This window comes from Paramormyrops kingsleyae, chromosome 1, assembly GCF_048594095.1.
Source record: "Paramormyrops kingsleyae isolate MSU_618 chromosome 1, PKINGS_0.4, whole genome shotgun sequence".
Lineage (NCBI taxonomy): Eukaryota > Metazoa > Chordata > Actinopteri > Osteoglossiformes > Mormyridae > Paramormyrops > Paramormyrops kingsleyae.
Window position 1 is genome coordinate 74,438,869 of NC_132797.1, and position 17,157 is coordinate 74,456,025.

The 17,157-nt window shown below is 44.5% G+C and overlaps 1 protein-coding gene across 1 annotated transcript; it reads left to right on the forward strand.

Moving 5' to 3' along the window:
* Nucleotides 1-1,776: 1,776 nt before the first annotated feature.
* On the forward strand, nt 1,777-5,216 carry LOC111838255 (gastrin-releasing peptide receptor). The gene is made up of 3 exons (XM_023801070.2): nt 1,777-2,410; nt 3,105-3,456; nt 4,773-5,216. Exons 1-3 carry the CDS (start codon nt 2,013-2,015, stop codon nt 5,169-5,171), a joined length of 1,149 nt encoding a protein of 382 aa, XP_023656838.2. The 5' UTR covers nt 1,777-2,012; the 3' UTR covers nt 5,172-5,216.
* The last annotated feature ends 11,941 nt before the right edge of the window (nt 5,217-17,157 follow it).

Sequence of the window (17,157 nt, forward strand, 5' to 3'; positions counted from 1 at the left end):
TGCTGCCCGCTATTGAAATGCCAGTGCTGCCCACTAATGAAATGCCAGTGCTGCCCGCTATTGAAATGCCAGTGCTGCCCGCTATTGAAATGCCAGTGCTGCCCACTAATGAAATACCAGTGCTGCCCGCTAATGAAATGCCAGTGTTGCCCGCTAATGAAATGCCAGTGTTGCCCGCTAATGAAATGCCAGTGCTGCCCACTAATGAAATGCCAGTGCTGCCCGCTATTGAAATGCCAGTGCTGCCCACTAATGAAATGCCAGTGCTGCCCGCTATTGAAATGCCAGTGCTGCTTGGCGGCTCCCTGCTTCCTGCTGTCTGAGGATCTGGCTCTGGAGTCTAAATATCAGTTTTCTCTGGCTACATGCATCTGAAATGCGCACTGCATGTCGACCCCCCCCCCCCCCGCACACACACACACACACACACACACACACACATGCATGTAGGGTAAACATATCCTTATGGGGACCGCTCATTCATGCGCGCACACACACATGCACACACACACACACACACATCACCCCCACCAGTGCTCATGCCAGGAAAAGTTCCAAAGACAGGCGCAGCATGTTTTGTGCTGTGATTGAGTTCCTGTTAGTCACAGTTTCGTCCAGTTCCACCTGCAGGACCAGGTTAGGCTGAGCTCTCCTTTTGTGATGTGCAGGCTTTGCTCGTACGTTTTCCATGTGGTGATGATGATGATGATGATGATGATGATGATGATTCTTTACACCGCGGCTCGTCTTCATGAAGGCTGCACGCTTTGGGGTTCTGCTCCCCTCTCTGCAGTCTTAATGGCTCCGGTTGCAGCCCTCAGTGATAAACAGACACCTTAAATGCCACCTTAACTTTCAAATCACTATAAGCACTAAGAAAGCTTTTTCCCCAAACCAACCAAAGCACCTTCAGCATCACACCCTTCCTTTACATGTCTCTATGGCGACAGCTCAATGGATATTATCTTGAGTATAATTCTCTATTGAATGTTATGTTTTTATAATCTCCCCTGACTGTTCGTTGACCTTGTATTAAACCAATGAGACATGAAATAAGTGATAATGGAAAAACAAGAATAAAATGTTCCTGCAAAACAATAATGCTGGACTGAAATGATTCTGGTTGCCATCTTATCGCTGACTGCAATTCTACCTAAGCAAGCAACAGAAGAAAACCATCGTAATCTTCTGAATATAATGCCTTTTCTGCATTAGTTTATCTTACAGTCTCTTCCATTTTTTACATTTTGGAATATATGTCTTTCAATACCAGTACTTTGTTCTGAATTAAAATGCATAAAATTAATAGCTATGGTCAGGACATGAATGAAAAGTCATTTTTCTCCCAGTGAAAGGGATTTAAATATCGAAAACAATTCGTGTTTCTTTTTATATAAATGGTACTGAGTGACGTTTTCCAAATGTTATTAAAGGTTCTGTTGTTTTCTGATTAATAAAATGTATTTCATTGGCATATGTGCAATTTAAATTAGCTAATAACGATGTTATGTTCAAGTTAATAAAGTAAATAAATCATAAAGAAAAATAAAAAAAATCTCGTAATCGCTAGTAGTAGTGTTTGGATATCGATGGCCCTACATCTCATTTACTCAGAGGAAAGAGAACTTCACTACTCAGTCTGCTCCAGGTTTGGGGGGTCTGCTCCGGGTTTGGGGGGGGGGGGGTGTGGTGACATGCGAGTGATGCCGCCTCACTGTGGTCATTCAGAACTCGGACTGCAGCTGCATTAATATACCCGATGGAAGACGCGGCTGTACGATCTCCGGCTTATTACTGCTGTCCGCAGGAAACGGGTCCCAGCGTGGAAAAGTAACTGAAACCGGAGAGGCACGATTGATGTGAACTGCCGGCAGAAGACTAAGTGCAACATGTGTTTGAAAATGGATGGAGATGACCTTTATTGACAATTAAATCACACCACAATCAAGTTATAGGTAATATGAACCACTTCTTTTAATTTGTTTAACAACCTTAGCACCTCGCGCATAAACATGTCTTTGGAGGAAACTTTCGTTTTCGCTCCGCAAGGAGAAACCGGCTCTGACCTCAACACATCATCTCCGAAGTCTAGCGAACATCTTACGTGGCATCCAGGTACGGCGATCGCCGCCGCGTACGGTCTCGTCATACTCGTCGGACTCATCGGCAACATAACCCTGATCAAGACTTTCTGGACAGTAAAGTCCATGAGAAACGTCCCCAACCTCTTCCTGTCCAGCCTGGCGCTGGGCGACCTGCTGCTGCTGCTTACCTGCGCGCCCGTCGATGCCAGCCGCTACCTGGTGGACGAGTGGCTCTTTGGGCGGGTGGGCTGCAAACTTCTACCCTTCATACAATACACCTCCGTCGGGGTCTCCGTCTTTACGCTCACGGCTCTGGCTGCAGACAGGTAAGTTTCTGGTAATGGTAGTGCAATTTCTATAAGAGTAAGGAGAAGGATTTTCGGTGGGTTATGAGGCTTGGAATGAATGGAGAATACATTGTTTGGATGTTAGTTAGACGCTAGGCTGTTATTTCTCAAGATATGAAAAGTAAAGACGAGAACCGGCCGATGGACTGAAGCCAGCGCCGTACATTTGTTTACTAAGAATAAAGGAGGTTGTAAAATAAATGCTACAGTTAATGGAGAAAGCTGCCGGAAGTGGTGGGAAATGGTATAAAATAAGCTGAAGATTGAATTGAGATGTTTTGTGGATAGCACTTTGCTTAACGGGGCACACATACTTAGTAATAACTCAGTTACTACTGAAGTATCAATCATGAACAAATATAGTCGCTACCTGAGAAAAGATGCGTCATAATTCATAAATGAAGAAACATGACATTAGTACTTCACTTGTGTTATTCGTTACTTTGTCCTTCAGCACTTCACAAAGGGTTACAGAATTAACAGATATAGTAACTAATATTTATTAACTTAATTAATACCCAAAGGAAAATTAAGAAAATCATTTTCATGTAATTAACACACAGATTAGCCCCACCCCGTCTCACATCTGTCTTTCAAAGGATACACAGTAGGTCACAGATGCACAAAGATTAAACTTCGATTTACAGGTGTGTCATACTTCCTGTGTTTCCAGATACAAAGCCATTGTCAAACCACTGGACATGAAGACCTCCAACGCCACAACAAAGATATGCATCCGAGCTGTGTCCATCTGGATTTTTTCTATGGCTCTTGCCATTCCCGAAGCCATCTTCTCTGATCTTCACACCTTTAGCATCTCCAGAACCAATGACACCTTTGTGACATGCGCCCCCTATCCCCACACGGGGGATCTACACCCCAAGATCCACTCCACGGCCTCCTTCCTTATGTTCTACATCATTCCACTCCTGATCATTTCCATCTATTACACTTTCATTGCCAGGAGCCTGTTAAGCAGTGCGTCCAATATGCCCATCGAACGCAACGTGCAGATCGCGAAGCAGGTGAGCTGGCTCCGTGGGAATGGGCTGGGAAGGTGTTTGGAAAACCAAGTATAGATTAGGAGTGACTTCTGTACATTCCTCCTTGTGGGGGTCTTTCTTGGCTTCTGTCCTGACATTTCAGAAAATCATTTTAGTGCTTTGTTATTTCTGGCATTTTAATCAACACGGCCGACCGCAAAACACATTTGTTCTCATAAGGCTTCTTCTTTTGTTGTCGTTGTGTAACTTGTGTTGAATGTTGCTGCACTTGTAAGCATCTGTTAAACAAGAGATCTTATGTCAACCAGGCCACAGTAGAGCTCTGCAGTTGTCTTGAGTGCAGTAGAGTTCTCAGTGGCGGGTCAGAGAATGGCTGTTTTAAAATACACATATTTTATCTGCATATCCCCTACTATACAGCAGGACAAACTGTGCTGGGGGCTTTTGAAAGGCTCAATGCGATCTCTGGGCAAGCTTCCCCAGGTGTGCTGTTAGCGGAATTTGGAGGGCTTCTTAATCATCTGCATTAGTTGGCTGCCATTGTTATATTTTTGAGGGCTTTGCCACAAAGCAACATCACTAAGATATTACTTAGCATTGTGCTAAATGTGGGAAGCAGTTCTGTTGTTTTCCGCCTTTCGCACATCCCCGCCACTTGGCCCGAAAGCTCTGGCCTCACACTTCCTTGGGGCCAGGCAGGTGAGTGATGTGGATACCACTGTGGATACAGGCAGGTGAGCGATGTGGATACCGCTGTGAATACAGGCAGGTGAGCGATGTGGATACCACTGTGGATACAGGCAGGTGAGCGATGTGGATACGTTCCCACTGAAAACAACCACAAACTGCTTTTTTTAGGCTCTTTGAAATCAAAACCGTCCATCCATTAAGCCTGTCCCTCTGGTGATTTTTGGTGTAATATTTTCTTTAATTTCCTCTCCCAGAATAGCGACGAACATAAAGGCAATGACAGACCACTTCCCAGAAACTCCAAAGCCGTGGGTCTGCAGTGCTAACTGCTGAACTGTCTGATTCCATCCAGACTCTGAATCCCTTAATCCAACTAATTGTCTTGACTGAATCCAATTAAATGCCTTTCTGAGCTCTGAATTGTACAACATGAGCCGTCAAACTCTGTGGGTTTTTCTTGCCAGGACATGGTTGAACATCCAAGAGTGCTGGAATATAAAATATGTGTCTCAGAAATGGCGTGTTTTTAACCGGAAAATATGAATGTTTTAGTGACAAGTATGAGATCCACTCTAGTGAATATGATTTACGCTTAAAATTTCTAGTTCGACAGTGTTTGTGATGTTCTCCCATGTCTTCGCTCACAGATTGAGTCACGCAAGAGGCTCGCCAAGGTGGTCCTGGTGTTCGTGGGCCTCTTCGCCGTGTGCTGGCTTCCCAATCACGCCATCTACCTGTACCGCTCCTACCGCTACCCTCAGGTGGACACCTCCCTGGCGCACTACATCTGCAGTGTGTGCGCGCGCCTCCTGGCCTTCGCTAACTCCTGCGTCAACCCGTTCACCCTCTACCTGCTGAGCCGTGGCTTCCAGAAGCAGTTCAACAAGCAGCTGTGCTGCGGGCGGACGCGGCTCTCGCTGCGCCCCCGCATGGCCGGCCGCAGCAACACGCGCATCACCTCGTTGAAGAGCACCAACCCGTCTCTGCCCAGCTTCAGCCTCGCCAAGGCCAGCCTCCAAGCCCAGGATGGCACTGCCAGAAGATGATTCCACACAGGTTTAAGAGTTAGGAGCCATAATGGCCGTTCCCAGAGGAAAAAGCGTCTGATTGGCTACAGGCAGTGTCAGACTGAGACAGGCTGAAAGCAGATTGGATTTCAGTGAGGTTTTAGCATAGCCTGTTTATACTGGGCTATACTATGCTTTAGTGCAGGGTTCTTCAACTCTGGACCTCGATTCCAAATCCAGGCCGTGTTTTCAGTTCTCCAGGGTAGTTGTTTAATAATTACTGATTCTGATTGGTCAGAGGCTTCACACCTGACTGACAGGTAAAGGAAGGCTGGAAAACCAGCAGTGCTCGGACCTCGAGGACCGTGAGTTGAATAACCCTGCTTTAGTGCATCACAACCCAACATCAGAGCCTCAGTGAGAAGAAGCAAACGGGATCTGGACATGGGAGATTTCAATCAAAGACTAGGAGCTAATATGGGTCAGACAGCCAGTGAAGTGGTTGGGGAGGGTCATTTATAGCATGTTCTGATTTAATTGACAGAGCAGTGTTATTAAATGTAAGTAACGGGGAGGTTTGACCGGTGCTCCTGTGTAAATCCTACTATGAGGCGTCGATCTGCTTCCTGCATCCCCCACAAAGCGACACGAAACCTCTAGTGATTAAAGTGTAACTAAACTTTAAGTGTTTGCTATGTTTCAGTGTCTCGTGTTTGTGAACAATGTCGTGAAAATTTCCTAGTGTTAGATGTATGTGCAGCATTGTATGTATATGTAGAGTTCACCATGGATAAAAGAACAGCACTGATTCGCCGTTGATCCCATGGGCGAGAGGCGGTGTGCTGCATAGCAATGTGAGGGCAATGATCGTTTTACACACTCAGCTATTTGGATTCTGGAGTGTCCCAATTACATTCGGGACCATGTAATCCGAGTGCGGCTCATTAACCGGCCTCATAAACAGCCGTGGTGACTCTGCTCTGCTGTCTTTGCTGATTGTAAGCCACAGCTGTAGGTCCCGGCTACACATTAATCATCAGACAGAGGATTATTTTTGGACAGCAGCTACTGGGCTTTTAAGATGGCATTCATTAGCCGTCGCCGTAATGCAATGCGGGATTGTGCAAATATGACAAATATGAGACCTACCTCTCACTGAGGCGATGCATATGAAAACATTAAGCTGCGCACACGTATACACACACAGTGTTGGGATGCACAGTAACTCACCCTTTTATAAGCAATAAAAGGAGAGTAGGAAAGCAGATTAGTGACCTTGCTGTGTTAAGACTGCGGGGTACGGTCTGGCTGCAATGCTGCATTTCCAGTCCAGGCTGCGTTTTGCTGTCCAAGCTCTCCTCCAGTCTATCAGGAGGCTGTCAGGAAGACATGGCGGGCCTGAGAATGGTCATGAGGAAGGGGGGGGGGACTGCCAGAGTCTTTGAGGGGGGGCGGTTTGTGGCTTTGTGAATGACGTAATGGATACTGGGAACCAGCGCATGAGGGTCCAGTCACCCGGAGACTAACGCGATCCCTGTGTGACAACAAATGGCTGCGGAAGGAGGACACGCATTTCTTTAACACAATGAGAAGATATATTTTTTATAGGGATCGTTCATAAATGTCAGCTTTTCGAGATTTTTTTAAAATTGTGTTTACATGTTTGTTTGCATGTACCGTGTAAAAAATGCATCCCAGTTAATTCATGTGTATGGATTTTATGGGACGTCATCATACTAAAAGAAACATTAGCAGTACTTTGAAAAACAGGCACTAAAATGATGATTGTTTCATAAAGACGGCAAGTACTTAGCAGAACTTAGTAAGACACAAAGACTGAAATTCTAATACCTTTATACACTGCCTTGCACCTATAGCCTCCGGGAAAGACTCCGGACCCCCCCGACCCTGAATAGGATAAGTGGTTTCAGAAAATGGACGGATGGATGGATGGATGGATGGACCTTTATGCATTCATAGACACCCCACCCTTCCCAGAAATTGCCAGCAGCTACCTGACGCCCACAAATGATCAGTCACCTCATTTACAATCATTCCACTACTCAGCGGATCCCCCCCCCCCTCCCGTTGCCCCCACAAAAAAATTTCACCTCCCTGAAATCAATACCCCTGCAGTGGGATGTGTGCGTTCCTGCGGTGAAGGGACACAATATTCATAGTTTGTTAGTATTTATATTTTAAGTTTAAAAAGTAAAAGCAAAAGGCCATATATATTACATTGGTTCCTGCACCATAGTTTCGTGTGTTTTACTCAGATAATTTTAAAGTCTATGACTTCATATTGCCTGCTGTTTTCTTTATAAATAACCGTTCCAAGGTTTCAATAAATCATTACCATTGCGGTGCCACAGACACACAGAATGTTTCTCCCACACCAGCTGTTTGCAGTTATTGCCATAGCGATGGCTGCCACTTTGAGAGCAAGAAGATCGATCTTAGTCAGGCCTTGATTTTACTGATGCTGCTGTGTTCTCCACTCAGAACGGCGCTTATTTGGTGCAAAATGATTTTGGGCTCTTCTAACATCTCTTGCCATCTGAGGGCTGATTTGATCTCTGTTTCCCAAAAGCCCTGCTGATATTTTAGTGTGACAATGTAAATCTGTAGCTTTATGAAACATGCCGTAGATGTTAATCTCACAAAAGAATAATGCAGTTCAGTTAATAAGGAGTAGTTGTTTGATATGTTTCTAAAACTCTGAAACCTGTGAAATGTGTTAAGGATATTTTGTCTCGTAGGTAACCTTTGGCTTTTGTAATGATGTAAATAAAGTGTCTTGTCTCTGTTTAATGTTCTCAGTAATCCCTGATTTTTATTCATACTACAGAGCATTTAAGAATTTTTATAATAACTCCAAAGCAGTGTTGGGCATTTCAGGTCTAGAAACTACCAATCCAGACCAAGATTTTGTTTCTACCAACCAGTTGAGTTCTCTGTGACTGTGACTCTTAAGGCTCACCTGGTTGGTAGAAACAAAATCTTGGTCTGGATTGGTAGTTTCTAGACCTGAAATGCCCAACACTGCTCCTAAGTTCTTTATTTCTTTAATGAATGAAACCCTTCCTCCATATTCTCTATTGTCATGTCAACTTCACATATAACTCCAACATATAACTATGAAGAGGGACTTAACATACTGAGTATGCTGATTTATTTGAATCATTTTAGAAGTTTTAACTTTATTTAAAACATAAGTTTGAAAGATTTACCAGGTGTCCTTGGAGGTTAATGTGAGGCTTTTGTCTTTGGTTACTGTATACTGTTGTAAAGTATACAAAAATAATGCAGAAATATGTAATATCTAATTAAATGCATACAAGGATGTGTGTTAGTGTAAAAGATATGGAACAACATTTGTTTATGTAATGCTATCATAACTAGGCGGGAATGATGTCTAATTGCACATGATGATAAAAAATGCAGGTAACATAGTTATTTAATGAACTTGATGCGCGATTCGTTTTTGGATACCGTCTCTAGGAACAGAAAACAGCAAAACAGCCTCACTGGCTAATTGACCACAGTATGTACTGCCTCAAACTGAACTGACTCTTTATTGATATAAATAACACAACCACCCCCCCTCCCCCACCCCACCCCAGGCTGGGTTTTTGGGGGGAAAGGTTTCCCACAGAACTTGTTTATGAGTGTTTTCCGTGATGGAGAGGATGTTAAACTCCACATGCCAAGAGGAGATGGACGACGCTGCGCACTCTTACTGAGACAGACAGCTGGTGACAGACAGCAGTCACATCCTCGGTTTGGTTCTCACGGCTGCATATCTCTGGGGGACCCTCAAGAAGGTGCCCCCCTGGCCTTTATTGAGTGCAAGAGCTCGGGAGAGAGGGGCATCATGGGAAACAGGCCTGGGATCAGCCATGGGTCAGTTCCACAGTCTGCTGAACAATGAATCGAAATGGCAAGCACATTTTATGTTACTTTAATCACTTGTGTTGACTGGAGTTAGATTAAATCTCCCCTGCAATCAAATTTTCTTTGACTACAAACTGAGTAATCATGTTCACTTCACAAGAGAGCAAAAACGATTGTCAGATTTTATTAATTATATACAAATATGTTTCGTTAATGCATGAAGGCTTTGCATGAAGATAAAGTGGACTAAAGAATTAACAGGAGTGGGGGCCTAGACCACTGACACCGTGCGAATGGTCCGATGCACTGGCCAGGCAGTGACTTATGAGTTTGCAGCCAGTTAACTTTCGTGCAGTCATGTCTGTGAAAGATCATTACGGCGATGTTCCCACAGGGTCTGTCCACTGTCCAAGCTGACCTGCGCTGCTTCCAGCACACAACAGTAGGGATCTGCTGCCACAGTCACAGTTAGTCATGGTTAGAGGTGGAAAGTTCAGGTCCAGAAAGTACAAATCAAGACCAAGGTTGTCTTTCAACCAACCAGTTGAGCATAAAGATTCACAGTCACAGAGTCCTCAGCTGGTTGGCTGAAACGAAACCTTGGTCTGGATTTGTACTTTCTGGACCTGAACTTTCCACCTCTGGTCATGGTTATATGTTAGGGACTGTTAATTACAGTAACCATGGCAATGCCACAGGTGACAATCTGCTAGAAATATGCTGGTAGCAACAAGGAAAATGTTAATTAGGCTTTGGATAATTGTTTTTTTGACCAATTTGTTTACCATCAGCTGTTCTCTGACTTGGTTTTCTATTTCTTCTCTTGTTGGCCACCTTCCCTCCAGGTCTCTCCTCCTCTTTTCGCCATTTAGCCCTAATCGGTGTTTCTTGGTTCTCGACCTATGGCTTCTGTACCATTGCTTTGTTCTGGTTTCAGTCTCTCGGTTCTCACATTGGGTTAGTGTTCCATCTTTTGCAGAGAGCCTGAATCACGGCTCTGGGCGTCTCGTGCCAGTCCGGTATAATGTAGCCCGTTAGAAATGACATTTATGGAATGAATCGAATTCTGCATGGCACAACAACACAGATATGCGATACCGGCATCCTACGAAGGTCACCGCGTTATCTAGGCGAGGCACTTCTATTCACCATCGATTTAAAAATCTATTTTCCAGACATTCGTTTCCCCAAACTGCTGAGATACATCATGCATCATCGATACTTACGTGTGAAGGCATCGCCGTTATCTGTGGTGCCTGTGGCCATCAGTGATTACGCCTCGTAAATGGAATCCTTACCGACTATGTGGGCTTCCATTGCGGTTCCATATTACAAACATCTGTATATGAATGCATGTCCCTGAAGCCGACACTGCAGTGACTTTGCATTCGGTTACCCGGTTGACAGTTTTATTTAAAACAACACCCTAATTTACCCATTAACACAGCTAGATATTTTCCTAGAACAATTAATTTTAAGAGATAAGGGGTTAAGGAGTGCCACAGCAGACCCCATTGTTCACTATCAAACCAACAACCTTCAGGCTGTAAGTGTATCCCGGTGCTATAGACTTCCAGTAAGGATTATATCAGAACTCGTCAAGAAGTTTGAAAGATCCATGGGAGTAAATGTGAACACATAACCTTACCCCCATGCTTCATTTACACATATTTTTAACGACTGGGAGCGGCTTGGCAGACGTTCGATGGCCTGGCCGTGCTGAAGACGACCCCCAGAGCAGGACGGCTACTGGATCACAGTGGCTTATTGGCTAGATGCCCCGCAGTGCACAGTACGCACCTTCCGGCTGTCAGGGCTCATCACGATATTTTATTCATTGAGCAAAAGCTGCAGTGATCTTAAGACCCCCTTCGTTTTTGCTTGTCCCTGTTACTCTGCAGACCAAACTAGAACACAACACATAACATAAGAAGACAGACAGCCCACAATTTTGGATTTACAGGGAAACCTAAGAGGTGTGTGGTATAAAATGAGCCCTTTTTGAGTATTTACACGTCGGTGCGTAAATCTGCTTCTCAGAGGGTCTTTACTGCCAAGAAGTCGTTATGCTATACACCAAGCACTTTACGCTAATATTGACGACCTTCTTCTTGCTACTACAGAAGGTTTAAAACTGCAGCGTCACCCATGAAACCGTCATGTTTTACAGAGCTGAGTCTGAAGGAGGCCTGAGTCTCACCTACAGCCTGACACAAAGAACGGTGGTTTAAGTGCTTTTTTCTGTGCTGTTAGCTTATGCAGCGACTGGGAAGATGGGGATGGAATCATTTAGAAGTGACCTTATCTGTGAACCAAACGTGATCAGTCATTTTTGCCTGCTGTGACCATGGCTGAATCCCTGGGGATTTTTCTCCATCTGAGAGGCCATCAGTCATGCCTGTTTCGGGGCCTTCTGGATGAAAAGTGCAGGCGGCCTGACAGTGCCAGCGAAAAGCCACATACTGGAGATCTGTAGACCTCCTCTCATTTTTCAGATATAATTTGCCTTTGTCTTCATTTTTACTTTTCTGCATTTTCTAAGAGCATGGAAATGTTTGAAATTGTTGCCCTGTGTGTTTTATTCATTGTTGTGCTGGGCTGTGATGCGTGACCATCAAAGTTCAAAAGTAAATTTGTTTGTAATTCTCGTTAAAAAAAAAATTTAAAAAATAAATTCATATATGTTCAGCCAAAACCAAAAAATAGCGATGTGAAATGTGGGCCACATCATTTAGGACCGATTACCCACTTCGTATCTGATAAGTTCGCTGCTGAGAAACGAGGCTGTGTTGCCCCATCGTGACACGTTATAACCCGGCGTCTGCCAAGGTCCCAGCTGGCTTGGAAAACGGCAGCGGAGCACAGTCTTCCGGACACAGTGAAGTGCAAAGCCAGCGGCAGGAGTGAAAGCAGAGCCTGAATCGTCACCTGTCCATATAAACCCCCGCAATGACCTACATGCTGGGTCCAAATGCGCACTAATGCACTTTAGATGATTGTTTAAGTCCCACAATTCCATACATCAAAACACAGCCAAAGAGCCTAAGTGTCACCTCTACAGGCTGAAAGGAATTTTCGCCATATCTGTTCTGACTGGCTGTTGCTCTTATTTTAACTTGAAGTGCAAAAAGGATGGTTGGAGACCCCCCCCACCCCCCACATCCGCCGTTTCATAAGGACCTGAGCACTTCTGAGAGTTACCAAAGACATTAATGGACTCCTGACGGGCATCAGATAGTGTCCGAAATACCCGGACAGGATGGATCTGAGCCATCAAGCTGCCTGAAGAGTGTGTGACTGGGACCAGAGTGATCGAGAGAGGGATCTGCGAAGGGGCGAGGGCGGTACCTCAGAGGGTAAGACTGACTGGCATCAATACTGGGCCGCAAGACCTTCAGCTGACCTTCAGCTGACCTTCAGCTGTGCCATCAGCGGGTTCATCTATCGCAAAACACATGAGCTTCAGATTTGGATATGTCCAAATCACACCTTGCCTGAGCACAACTCCGCCTCCTTATGTCCAAATCACACCTTGCCTGAGCACAACTCCGCCTTCTTATGTCCCACCAAGGGGCTACTGAAGGAAAAGGTCAGATGTGGTGTAAAGCACTCAGGGGGACAAGGGGCGCACACGCAAGCACAAAATTATCCAAAGGACTTTACAGCCCACACTGGCCAGGTCAGGCCGAAATGCTGAAGTCCAACTGAGAAGGGACACAATATTCATAGCGATGGTATCAGGTCCCACCCGTGATGAAAGCATTGTGTGTTTATGCATGAGTTTCCGCTTTGCCACAGTGTGTGAACGGTCAGCGTGAACAGGTCACAGACAGAGACGATCCTGGTTGTTCAAGGGCGCCCCCTTGTGACTAAATTGGAAAAATCTGAGAGCAGATTCAGCCTGGCAAACAAATAGTAACTGTAATGGTCTGAATGCCCTTTATACAACCATAATTCAGAGTATGCGGACTAAAATAGGCTAAAAGCCATTTATGCTTCATCCACAGAGGCTGTCGCTGGACTTAATGACTCTGTAGAGCCTCTTCGGATAAAAATCAGCAGATAAAAAACAAAATGTTACTGGGCAATTTTAGATGTTTAGATATGAAGGACTAGAAAAGGAACCATAACATGGACATAAACACAAAGATTCAAGACTGAAAAACATAACTAAAGTAGTTTTAGTAATTATCCACATTTATGAAATGGCAGCGCTGAGTTGACAGAGCGAGTGCTTCAGAGTTCTGCAAAATGTCCTCGACTGAAAACACTTGGACAGTTTTGGTTTTAGTGGTCACCCCTGCAAAGGTCACTGTGCAGGTGCGGTTTTAAACCAGCCTGCAGACTGGCTGCTACCCTGTGTTAAGGTGCCGTAAAGCAATGAAACCAAAGTGTTCAGCAAAATTCCAAGAACACAGGAAGGTGTCTGGAAATGGGAAACATTGACTGAACTTTTGTAAAGAAACCTTCCCCTGTCAGTGTGAGTGATAACAGCCTCCATCTCTGGTTCTTCCCTCCATCTCCCCTTTTTAGTTTATTCCATCACCACCAGGATTTAATTATAGACAGAGCCCAGTGAAACCCAGCTCCGCCTCCTTATGTCCAAATCACACCTTGCCTGAGCACAACTCCGCCTCCTTATGTCCAAATCACACCTTGCCTGAGCACAGCTCCGCCTCCTTATGTCCAAATCACACCTTGCCTGAGCACAACTCCGCCTCCTTATGTCCAAATCACACCTTGCCTGAGCACAACTCCGCCTCCTTATGTCCAAATCACACCTTGCCTGAGCACAGCTCCGCCTCCTTATGTCCAAATCACACCTTGCCTGAGCACAACTCCGCCTCCTTATGTCCAAATCACACCTTGCCTGAGCACAACTCCGCCTCCTTATGTCCAAATCACACCTTGCCTGAGCACAACTCCGCCTCCTTATGTCCAAATCACACCTTGCCTGAGCACAGCTCCGCCTCCTTATGTCTAAATCACACCTTGCCTGAGCACAGCTCCGCCTCCTTATGTCTAAATCACACCTTGCCTGAGCACAGCTCCGCCTCCTTATGTCTAAATCACACCTTGCCTGAGCACAGCTCCGCCTCCTTATGTCCAAATCACACCTTGCCTGAGCACAACTCCGCCTCCTTATGTCCAAATCACACCTTGCCTGAGCACAACTCCGCCTCCTTATGTCCAAATCACACCTTGCCTGAGCACAACTCCGCCTCCTTATGTCCAAATCACACATTGCCTGAGCACAACTCCGCCACCTTATGTCCAAATCACACCTTGCCTGAGCACAACTCCGCCTCCTTATGTCCAAATCGCACCTTGCCTGAGCACAGCTCCGCCTCCTTATGTCCAAATCGCACCTTGCCTGAGCACAACTCCGCCTCCTTATGTCCAAATCGCACCTTGCCTGAGCACAACTCCGCCTCCTTATGTCCAAATCACACCTTGCCTGAGCACAACTCCGCCTCCTTATGTCCAAATCACACCTTGCCTGAGCACAGCTCCGCCTCCTTATGTCCAAATCACACCTTGCCTGAGCACAACTCCGCCTCCTTATGTCTAAATCACACCTTGCCTGAGCACAACTCCGCCTCCTTATGTCTAAATCACACCTTGCCTGAGCACAGCTCCGCCTCCTTATGTCCAAATCACACCTTGCCTGAGCACAACTCCGCCTCCTTATGTCCAAATCGCACCTTGCCTGAGCACAACTCCGCCTCCTTATGTCCAAATCACACCTTGCCTGAGCACAACTCCGCCTCCTTATGTCCAAATCACACCTTGCCTGAGCACAACTCCGCCTCCTTATGTCCAAATCACACCTTGCCTGAGCACAGCTCCGCCTCCTTATGTCTAAATCACACCTTGCCTGAGCACAACTCCGCCTTCTTATGTCCAAATCACACCTTGCCTGAGCACAACTCCGCCTCCTTATGTCCAAATCACACCTTGCCTGAGCACAACTCCACCTCCTTATGTCCAAACAGTGCCTTGCCAGAACGTAGCACTGCATCCTTAACCTTGTGTCCCAAACCTTTGTAAAAGGTTCAAAGTGAATGGTTTAATAAAAGGTCAGTTTTCTGCTAAAAATCATCATCATCAGCTTTAATATTAATTTTCATTAGTCGCTTTGATTTCTCAAGTAGATGAGATATACCTACAGTACATGACGCCGTGATTTCTATCCCGTGTCTTTATATTTTGACTTGTTTCACTTACCGCACCACTGCCAAAACGTAACTTACTAGTTGGACTCTGTTAGACATAAATCATGTGTAAGAAACAATCCATGAATAGTATTTTTATGCATTTTCACAGGAACATTACACAAGAATAAGCAGGACTATTTAAAAAATCATTTACAATTTTGTTCAGAATAATAGCAGTGTGTTTAAAAAAGTGAATAAAGCCCAAAGTCCTTATAATAGCTTTTATTTCTATACTTGTAAATGCATTGGGAACACTGTACATTCTATCCCTAATCAAAACATGAAGAAAGATTATCAAATTTCTGTTAATCCTTTATACAAATTTACCAAAAAGGAATATTAGGCTGTTCAAAAAATGAGCAGGGTCTGCATCCTTCTTTACAAACGCAAACATTTACTGTGTAAACTGAAGATTTAGCTTCCCTTTGAATATTTAGTTGTATAACCACTGTTTCTGAGTACTGCTGCACATCTGTGTTGCATGGAGTCGACCAGCTTCTGGCACCTGAGAACAGCTATTCCAGCCCAGGATGACTGGACTACATTCCACAATTCTTCAGCTTTTCTTGGTTTTGCCTCAGACACAGCATGTTTGGTGTCACCCCACAAGTTTTCTATTGGATTAAGGTCCGGTCTGTAACCGAGATGTTGCTCTTTTTCTGGTGTGTTTGGGGTTGTTGACTTGCTCAAACACCCATTTCAAGGGCATTTCCTCTTCGGCATACGGCAACATGACCTCTTCAAGTATTTTAATGTTCTCGAACTGATCCATGCGATAATTAGGCCCGACGCCGTAGTATGAGAAACATCCCCATAACATGATGCTTGCGGCACCATGCTTCACTGTCTTCACAGTGTACTGTGGCTTGAATTCAGTATTTGGCGGTCATTTGACAAACTGCCTGCGGCCACTAGACCCAAACAGAACAACCTTGCTTCCATCAGTCCACAAAATGTTGTGCCATTTGTCCTTAGGCCAGTCAATGTGCTCTTTGGCAGATTGTAACCTCTTCAGCACGTGTCTTTTTTCAGCAGTGGGACTTTGCAGGGGCTTTTTGCAGATAGCTTGGCTTCACATAGGCGTCATCTGGTTGTAACAGGACTCACAGGTAACTGGAGACCTTCTTTGATCTTCCTGGAGCTGATCATTGGCTGAGTCTTTGCCATTTTGGCTATTCTTCGATCCATTCGAATGATAGTTTTCCGTTTTCTTCCACGTCTTTTAGGTTTTGGTTGCCATTTTAAAGCATTTTTGATCATTTTAGCTGAGCAGCCTATCATTTTCTGCACTTCTTTATATGTTTTCCCCTCTCCAATCAACTTTTTAATCAAAGTACGCTGCTCTTCTGAACGATATCTGGAACGACCCATTTTTACTGAGATTTTCTGAGAAATGCACTATAACCAGCATGAACATTTGCTGCCTTCCTTCCTTAAATAAGGGATGTAACTGGCACCTGTTTTTTCAAAGATTGAATTACCTTACTAATTTAACATCACACTGCTATTAATTTGAACACGCCCCTTTCAATTAATGGTTCAATTACACAGAACCAGCAGCATGCATGTCATGTCTATTGGTTCTCTATTATTCTACTACACCTACTAGCAAATTATTTGCCATGTAGAAAAAGGTAGAAAATGAATTTCTACCAAAAACAGTGACAGATCAGGTTAGTGACGTCGGACTGTTATTATTTTGAGCACAACTGTACATGTTTCAAAAGATTTCAGTACATTTGACTATGCATTATGTACAATAATCATATCAAATAAAGATAACTTTTGATCACATTTTTAGTTTATTTTATATTGATTTAAAATGGTAGCTGTATGCTGATACACGAACATACTGCATCGTTAATACTGTGACCATAAAACATAGGATTAGTATGAAATTAATGTTCAAAGTG